Genomic DNA, 10,047 nt, shown 5'->3' on the forward strand with positions numbered 1-10,047 from the left:
AAAACCTGGGGTCTAAAATTTGCTGTGGTCCTATGGATATACCTACACAGCACTTATCAGACAAATCATCACTTACGCCTTCGTGGTCTGGTGGGGACGGAGCATGGTTAAGTCCACAATCTGGGAACTATACAGGCAGCAACGAAGTGTATGTTTATGCATCACGGCTGCCATGAGTACAACCTCTGGCGATGCTCTAAATGCAATGCTTTATCTGCTCCCCTTGGATTTTAAGATACATCAGGAAGCAATAAAAGCAATGTGTAGACTCCATAAATATGGTTTCTGGCACGAAGACGGAATTTCGGGATAAAGAGAAGTCTTTAAGTTGCTACCTGAGCAGTAGCCACTGTTTTTGGCGCCTAAAGACGACCTGATACCCATAGTTTCATTTGGAAGAATATTTAATGTCGGATTTCCAGTGCGTGAGCAATAGAACAATCCAGAATCCATTCAGGGATATTTTCTTTACCGATGGGTCCAAGAGTGCAATAGGGTCTGGAGCCGGGTGGTACTTAAACGATAGTAATAAGTATCACTATGCTCTGAGTGAAATGGCAACTGTTTTCCAAACGGAAGCTTTTGCTATCCTGAAAGCAGCCGAATACATAATCGAGAGGAGATGGAGCGGGAAACAGATTGGAGTTTTCAGTGACAGTCAGGCTGCATTGACGGCCCTGGAGAACTCGAAGCAAGCCTCAAAGATTGTTCAAGAATGTAAGAAGAAGCTTAATTTCGCCACAAGACACAACAGGCTTGTACTTATATGGGTTCTAGGATACTCCGGTGTTCAAGGAAACGAAATTGCCGATGAATTGGCCAACCGTAGTTCAGCGGTGGCCCCACAGCCAATAATCGAAATCAGTTCCACAGGAATCATAAATTGCATCAGCGATTAAGTACAATATGCAATTTACAACATAAAGAGCGATGGCCCGGTCTAGAACGCTGCGGAACTGCAAAGTGTTTTGTGGCAAGTCCGAACAGAAAACTATCGAACTGTCTTCTAAAACTTGGAAGGAAAGACATGCGGTTGATGGTCGGCATTATTACAGGACACAACCCATAAAGTTAGCATATGACCACCATTAGAATCATTAAGGACCCAGTGTGACTGTCTTGCTTGAAGGAGGCGGATAGCACTGATCACTTTCTCTGTGAGTGCCCTGCCTTTGCTAGAGCAATTTTCAACTCAATTTTGCCGCTCAGAAATGAATACCTCCAAAAGAAGCTGCTTAAACGCTTCAACAGCTTCTACGGACGTTGAAAAACATCTACCTCGCATTTTGTTATTGTTGATCGTTAACAAAAAAAATGCATGGGCCAAATCAGCGTTGTAAGGTGGATGACTTGTTAATTCGATCTTTCGAGTGCTCAAAGACTCTCTTGCGTAAGCCGATACGTAGAGTTCGCATTGGCTTGGAGAAGGATGACTCGTCTTCGGCGATTGGTTTTCCTTAATTCTCCGAAAACTTCTGACACATTCGAGTTTGTGTGCCACTCAGACTTGACTGTTTTAAGTTTCTCTAGTAACATAGTTGCGACATGACCAGATTTTCCGAACCCTTCCGAAATAGGCGACCATTTGCTTTGAGAAGCTTCTTCCACGACAATTTTTGTTGAATTAGGCTAAGTTTTGGAACACCCATACTGTCGATTGTTGCTTTGTTTCTGGCTCATGTGCTTAAGACTCGTCAGCTGTTACGAGGTCACGGACGTGCTTCAAACCGGCGCGGTAGAATTTCTTCAACATTTCTTTACACCAGTCGACACGAGGCCTTTTTTGGGCAATTGCCAAAGAATAAAATCTTCTTGATGGCCAAATGTGCATGCAATGTTTAATGTATGCTGCTCCCTCTACTATCCAAGTATGTCTCTATGTCCCAATAAGTCACATGACGATCTTGCGTTATCAAATGACGCACAGCATCGCTTCTTTCTGACACAGGAGCCGTTTCTGGACGATCTTCATGAAATTCTTCAATGCCTCTAGCAAGCATCGACGCCTACATTAGAACTCGTTGCACCAGCGTTTCTCAATGGCTAAGTGTGTTGCTTCAACGCTAAAAAAAGCAAATTAATTAATGCACCTCTGTCTCGATAATCCACAGCGAAAATCGTAATAACTCATCGCACGAAAATTTTCTCAAGTTAATTCCATCTTTTTGGCGAGATGAGTTTTTCAACTCAACTGGAGAAAGAACAAATAAAATCTCTCAAGTAAAAACGTTATATGTAAATACCAAACTTGTCAATAAAAATATCGAATTGCAGTTCCTCTCACGTAGTGTTGCAAAAGTGACTCTGTTAAAAGGCAACCCTCTTATTGCGTTCATGAAGAAAATTAAACTCATGGAGGCTGTGAAGAACGAATATTCGGTTTATGGTGGCGATGTTAATGGGAAAATCCACTATTAGCTATATGACCATTAGATGTGACCCGCTGGTTGGCGAATTCTGTAGAAACTGTAGAGATGAGGAAAACATTTCTGGCGAATGCCTTGCACCTCGTATCAATTTTCATGAAAACAACTGCTTCGAAAACATAAATATGTTAAGCACAGCCTCGTTGTAGAAGCTGATTGGTTGGACCCAAGGATTCTACTGGTTAAAGGGCATGTTTGGATAAAACTAGAGAAGTCGATCAGGATCACGACAATTGTGGCCTCTGTGGTCACCAAGTGAACTCTTATTAAACCTAATCCGTCTAACCAAACTACTTTACAAACTGGAGACGCGTACCGAAAAGAGACGCGCACTAGTTCCAAATTCACAGCTCCATACTAGTGATTTTCTCTATGGGGTGTGTAGTTAAGTCTGTATGTTTGTTATGTTCTAGGCAATTGCCATACGTGTACGCGCATAAAAGTTTGCATACACTTCCTCTTGGCGTAAAATTTTATATTTAACTGCAAATTGCGAGCGAATGTATGAAAAAGTAACCCATACCCATACCTCTCTCGCTCGCTCTACATTTAATTTTATATTTATTGCAGTTTAAAAATTATGCTAATTTCTTAATGGCTTAAGTAATAGTGCAATTTTTTTGAAACATAGTTTCTCATTGCGTCTACGCTCTGTCGTACAGCTGACGAAACCGCGAACAGCAAATTACATAATGAGTGACAGTCTGCTTCCGGCGTGTCCATGAACGTTATGGGTGGCCATTAGGCAGGGCATATTGCTGCGGTCACATGTGCCATACGAAATGTGGAATTTGCATAAATGCGAATTTGTAAAGAAATTCCATTGAGAGCAAGATGCTTGAAAAGTTAAGTTTCGCTTAGTTTTTTTATTTGCGTAAGGGGTTTGGAGAAATATCAGAAATATTTGGCTTGGACTGATAAAGGAATGTTTGTTTCTGAGATTAATACAATTTGCATATTTCGAAAATCTATTGTTGACTTGACTCAATTGAGTTCAAGTGGAATTTGGTGGTACGGTAAAGTACCAAATACCTGCTAGTACTGTGTCAGCGTAATTGTACTGTATACATATAGTTTGCGCGAAAGGTTGTGCCCCATTAGAGAATCGCTAGGAAAATGGAGTTATTGCTTAGCAAAATTATTAAAATATCCATCGTTGAGCTTCTTAAATTAAAAAGCAAAACACATCGAATCACTTGTCTCATATTAGTTTATGAATGAACCTAATTATAAATACGAGATGTGGCAATTAGGTGCCGGAAATTTAGTTATAATTCGCGAACTGGCAACCCTGCTTTAGTAAACATATATCTAGAAATGGGATATCTTCCTTTACTTCGTCCTCAAAATGCGCGCATAAACACATCCGAAACTTGATTTGCTAAGATTTGTTCACACAGATACAGATGATCGTACGAAATACGTACAGAAACGGCTCGGTGAGGATGCGAACGCTGTCGCCATTGTCCGAAAATTTATTGAGGTAGTTGGGCACATAGAAATACTGAAGCCATGAGTGGGGCACAATACAACTTTCAGGTATAGTGAAAATAAGAATTCAAAAGCGCTTTTTTAACCACGTTTTTAAACGCTGGGATTAATAATACAAAAAAAATGATTTTGTTTTGTGAAAAGTGAAATGAAATGAAAAGAATTCACGTTCGTAAATAAAATAATTTAATGCGCATTAGAAATATCGCTAAAAGTGTTTTTTCTCCAGTTATGTTGGAGATATCACTGGCTGATTACCAGCTACACTTCGATTTTTAATTCAACGCTCAGAAAATGCAATCATATAACGACTTTATTTAATTTTTTTAATCAAGGTAAAGTTAGGTTTGGAAGTCGCATCGCACATAGAGACAGCGATGCCACTTAGACCACGAAATGGGTCCGTTGTGAGCCGCAGGTGCTTGGCTACGTTTTCCTTTCCATATTGAACCATCCTGAGCCTTTGACAAAGCGTAAAAGGTTATTGATAACTAAAGTGTATATCTATTATCTATATTCGACAAGAAGTAGGATCTTAAATATCGGTTCCTGCTTCTGGCTAGAGCCGGGCATGTACAAGAAAAGTGTTGAATTGTTTCTAACTCCTTCTCGTTCCTGCAGCTGCGACAGAAATCATGCATGTAAACGCCTAATCTCCTTGCATGATTTCCTATGAGGCAATGTCCTGGGAGGGCCCCTACTAAGATCCTAATTTGAAGTCTGTTTTTTATCAAGAAAAAAACTTATTTTTATCTGAATTTCGCTCTGAAATAATGATCATTTTGTGAGTTGTAATTTTTTTGATCAGAAGTTATGATTATTTTTCTTAGTTTATTTTTTTTTACTCCATATCAAAACTCATTTCTTGAACGTTATTTTTTCTCTCAGAAATAAAAATTAGTTCTCGAGTTTTATTTTTTCAGTGTATCGAAAAACTTAAAGCGTTACACCTCAGGTAAACTCATTTAAACTCACCTCATCTGAAGTCATCTCAACTCACCTTAACTCAGCTCAACAGAGCTCATCGGAAATCAAGTGTGATGGATTAAGGGGTTAGGGGTAATCAAAATTTGATTTTTTTCACACTTTCTTAAAGTATAATGTGTTAATAAAATCTTTTCGTCATAAACTCAAATCTCTTTATACATACATACATATAAACATAAAGTGCGTTTCATAACTATAGCGCAGGGGTTTATTGACGATTTTTGAACATTTATATATTCCTTATATTTTTTAATAATATTTTTATGAAAACATAATTCATTCTGCTACAAAATTCGTATTAGTACAAGTTTCAAACTTTGTGCAAATTTGAAAACAAATTCAACAAATTTCCATTAAAATTTCAAACTTTTTAATCACTGGTGATGCTTCATTGCTTAGGCATCCAAAAAAGCACAAAAAAAAATTTTTAATTAATTTTCAAAAAAAAGAGACATTATTAAAATGAATGTGCAAAAAAAAATTTAAACTAATTTGAAAAAAGAAAATTTTTTAATTAATTTTCAAAAAAAAAAATATTAAGAAATTAAATATTTGCAAAAAAAAACCAAAAACAAGTAATTTGGAAAAAATTAAAATAAATCAAAAAAATTAAAAGTAATTTGGAACAAAAAAAATTATTAAAAACAATTTGCAAAACAAAAAAATTATTAAAATTAATTTGCAAATAACAATTAAAATAAATTTGAAAAAAAATTAAAATTAATTTGCACAATATAAAAAATATTTCTATTAATTTGCAAATTTCCCTCACATCAATCTATCATTTAGATTACCCGACTACTATAGTGTATTCCAAGCGGAAGTATGCGATATCTGGTATGCTGCGAAAACTATCTTAGAAAAGAGAATATCACTAGAGGATACCCGCTTTTTCACTGATAGTCAAGCGGCCGTTTGAACACTCAGCTCCTCTTATACCCACTCAGATGTGGTTCGATCCTGTCTCTTGTTCTTGTTCAGAATTCTGCCCAAGTTATCTGGATACCGGGTCACAGTGGATTCGAAGGTAACTGCAAAGCTGATGAGCTCGCAAGAGCTGGAGCTGCGCAATCAAATGTTAGTAACTTACCCACAATCCACATCCCGCTCTCAACATGTAAAATGCTCATTGATCGAGAATTTCACAGCATTGCTGAGCGGAGGTGGCGAGTGGAAACTACCTTCGTTACGACCAGACAAATCTGGCCATCCTACAATCTGAAACAGACAAAAACCCTTATAAGTCTTTCGAAACACGAACTAAGGCATATAACATCTCTTATCACCGGCCACTGCCTTTTGGGCACTCACGCACGTCGGCTCGGGGTTCCTCAGAACGACCTGTGCAGATACTGCGAGGACGAAGATGAGGAAGTAGCGAGCAGACATTTGCTGTGCAGTTGTCCGGGTCTAGCCAGAAGTCGACTCGCTCTTCTAGGCTCTCCAACAATTGACAATCTTTCAGTACTCTCGGACCTGAAAATCGAATCTCTCATCAAATTTTCGAAACGAATTAATATCTTTGACCAAAATCTACAATAAAAATCTCGGTTAGGTGGGGAAATCATTTAAAATAATGAGCTCTAGGGCAACACAACGGACCCAACTTGCGGTCTATGTGGCACTCCGATGCAGGGTCACCCTTAAAGCCAACCAACCAACCAAAATTAATTTGCAAAAAAAAAAAAAAATATTAAAAATAATTTGCAAAACAAAAAAATTATTAAAATTAATAAAAAATAACGACATAAAAAATAACGACAATTAATATGCAAAAAAAAAATTTTTAAATTAATTTGCAAAAAATAATTAAAAGAAATTTGAAAAAAAAAATTTTAATTAATTTGAAAAAGAAAATTATAAAAATTAATTTGGAAAAAAAAATTATTAAAATTAATTTGCAAAATGAAAAAGTTATTTCTATTAATTTGCAAAAAAATTATTAAAATAAATTTGAAAAAAAAATTAAAATTAATTAGCAAAAAAGAAAAAAATTATTAAAATTTATTTGCAAAAAAAGAAAAAAAAATTTTAAATTAATTTGCAAAAATATATATATATATATATATTCAAAACTTATTGATAGGAGATCATTTTATTATGTCCCTCATTTTATATAGCGATCAGTTTTCCCTTCCATGTGTATCATGTTTTTAATGATATTATTTTTACACATGGAAGGACGTAACAATATAAAAATAATATTCATAGTTGTTTAAAATAAATAATGTATATAAATTAAAAAAAATATGTATATGTATATGTATATGTGTCCGAGATTTATCGTTGAACTGAAAGCGTAACTGTTGAGTCCCTGAAATTTATTATGACTTGAACTAACTTCCTTTGTAAGTATTATTTAGTATTTTAGGTAAGCCAAAATTTTGTACGGATTTGAGAGGCTTTCAACGCCTATAAATTCCACCGATTTTGTTAGCTAGAAATGCAAATTTCATAGAAAAATTGTGTAAAGTAGTTACAGGCGACTGGCGTCTGGGTAAGGATATGGGATATAGTCGTAGGTAATGGGAATGAACGTCACACTTTCTTGGTGAGCATAACTTAGTTATGAAAGTGCACGTAGATATGAGTTTATGCCGTTAGGAATAAGTAAAAAGGTAGGCTTTGGCCTCTTTACGCATTGACCGCCGAAAGTAGCCATAAAGGCGTTCGGCCCGCCCTCCCCGCTCCCCACTCACTTGCCACACACTTAAGTGAAATGAAAACGCCCCCGAATTTTTAACCTAGACCTTTTATTGCATCGATCATTGTACTGTTTTTGATTGACACATAAACTTATTGCATAATCTTCTGTCACTTATTCAGTAAATTATTAAAATGTTGTCAGTTTTTTAATGCGGGGTAATTGCGATTAAATGCGGTTAAATGCGATTAAAATATATGTTGTCAAAGTTTGAGTATTTTATGCGGTTATTTTAATCAGCATGCACGAAAACAATTGTAATTAACTCATATGTAGATTATTCCATTAAATGCGATTAAATAATTAAAAATGCGATTAAAATGATGACGGAAGCCAGTAAGCATAATATTAGTTCAAGCCAAATTGTCAATTGTCGGGTGATTTCCTGCAGGCACTCTCGTTGCACGCGTCGGCGCTACAAGCGCATCTTCAACTCGTCCAGCATGCGGTAGACCTTGACGAATTTCTTCTCGACCACCTCCATGAAAGACTTGATGTCGTTGCGCACAATGGCCAACTCCAAGGCGGCCTCGGAGAGTCCATCGCCAGAGCACTTCTTCGTCGCCTTGTTGCTCTCATACCAACAGGCTATTCCATCTACATAATCGTCGACCAGTTCGGGTTCCGTTGCGTCCTCCATGAAGGAGATGTCGCGCTTCTTCACAAATGAATTCATCAGCAGCTGCAAGAAATCGCAGTTCCAATTATTTTGCTGGAAGTAGAAATACTGCAGCGATTTCAGGCTACTGAAGAGCGGGAATTTTAAATTATAAAGTGAATTCGACGAGATGTCCAGCAGTTTGAGTTGCGTTTGCTTCTTGAATACGTCCTCATGCAACTCGTGCATGCCAGTTGCGCTCAAGTTGAGCCGCTGCAAACCGGTGAAGCGACGCAACGGATTGCCTTGCAGCGTACCGAGCGGGTTGAGCGCCAGATCCAGACTGCTCACATTGGCTGCGTGCGGTATGTGCGGCAGCTCACGCAGTGAATTGTTACGCAACTCCAGTTCGTAGACATAGCCGTAGATGGTGAGCTTACGCATGTCGCAATTGTTCGCAAGCACGCTCTCCAGCACGGCAAAGTTGAGTGTTAGGTCCTGCAGCTCGTTGCCGGAAAGATCCAGCTGTTTGATGCGTGGCTGCAGCTTAAACAGCTCCGACTCGAAAACCACGAAGCGATTGCGTGACAAATTTATGCGTGTCAGGTTGAAATTGCGATCAAATATGCCGCGCGGAAAGGCCGCTAGGCGATTGCCACCCAGATTGAGGTCGAGGAGTTTGCGTAGTGGCGCGAACACGCCAAGCGGCAGCTGCTCCAGCCGATTGTCGGCGAGTGACAGCTCGCGCAACTCTTTCAAGGCATGAAAGCTGGCATTGTGCAGGTTAAACAGTTGATTGTGGTTCAAGTGGAGCGTGTGCAGGTTGTCGGCACCGAGAAAGATGTTCTTCGGTATGTCGCGCAGTAGGTTGTGGCCAAGGAAGAGACTCATCAGATTGCTAGCGCCCTCGAATTGTGGTTTTTCAAAGGTTTCTACTGAACAGTTTTCCATGCGCAATACTTGTAGATCGGGAAAAGTGTCGAACATCAGATGCGGTATCTTGGCAATGCTAGAATTTAGGAAGGTAAGCAAAAGCTGTTTGGCGATGGGCATCTGCGACAGAATGACATAGTCATTGCGTCCGATCTCGATGCCAGTACAGATGCCTTGGTGGCAGTGATCCTGCATCCAGACACGACGCAGTTGCGCAGCATGACCGTTATAGTGAGCGTGTAAAGCGGCGATTGCGCAGACGAACAAAAAAAGAAATTTCATCGTCAATGAGAAAAGTTTTCAAATAGGTGTTTTCACTTCTATGAGTTCAAAAATGTTCACAAGTTCGAAAAATTCAGTTTTGTTTTTGTTTTTGCCGCCCCCGAGTAAGCGTGCATTCGCGCGACTCAAGGGGGCGTTTCACGCAAGCGTAGTGAGCGCAACGATGCGTAGCTCGCGCGAGTTTTTCATCGACCGACTTTGAAACGAAAATTCCTTTTGGTATATTTTTAAATATTATTGACAGTTTTTGTGCCCTATGCGAAACGTTATAAAAGCGATCTCGGACTGCCAGCCACGTCAACGACGCACACGCGTCGATGTCCCTTATCGGACTGACACGCGATGGGTTATGACAGTAACAACATGCGCCGGCCACCACAAGTTGTGCACTACTATGGATGGACAAAATATTTTTAACGCCAAGTAGGCAATGTTTATTTTTTTAACGAATTAGAATTGAATTTTTTTCATGTGCGGTTTTTGTTGCTTGCATATCCATTTTACTATCATTATTATTGTTATCTCTGTTTTGCCTGTATTTTCCAAAGTTCATCCGTTTCAGTCCCGTATATTTATTATTAAAATGTCTCACCAGGGGGCAACCAGCAAACTAAACACAACATTTG

At 38.5% G+C, this 10,047-nt stretch overlaps 1 protein-coding gene across 1 annotated transcript; it reads right to left on the minus strand.

Annotated features, from left to right (window-relative positions):
- Window positions 1-7,640: 7,640 nt before the first annotated feature.
- On the minus strand, window positions 7,641-9,802 carry LOC129246217 (insulin-like growth factor-binding protein complex acid labile subunit). The gene has a single exon (XM_054884854.1). The coding sequence runs from the start codon at window positions 9,419-9,421 to the stop codon at window positions 8,024-8,026; it is 1,398 nt and encodes a 465-aa protein (XP_054740829.1). The 5' UTR covers window positions 9,422-9,802; the 3' UTR covers window positions 7,641-8,023.
- Between the last annotated feature and the right edge of the window lie 245 nt (window positions 9,803-10,047).

Source organism: Anastrepha obliqua, chromosome 1, assembly GCF_027943255.1.
Source record: "Anastrepha obliqua isolate idAnaObli1 chromosome 1, idAnaObli1_1.0, whole genome shotgun sequence".
Lineage (NCBI taxonomy): Eukaryota > Metazoa > Arthropoda > Insecta > Diptera > Tephritidae > Anastrepha > Anastrepha obliqua.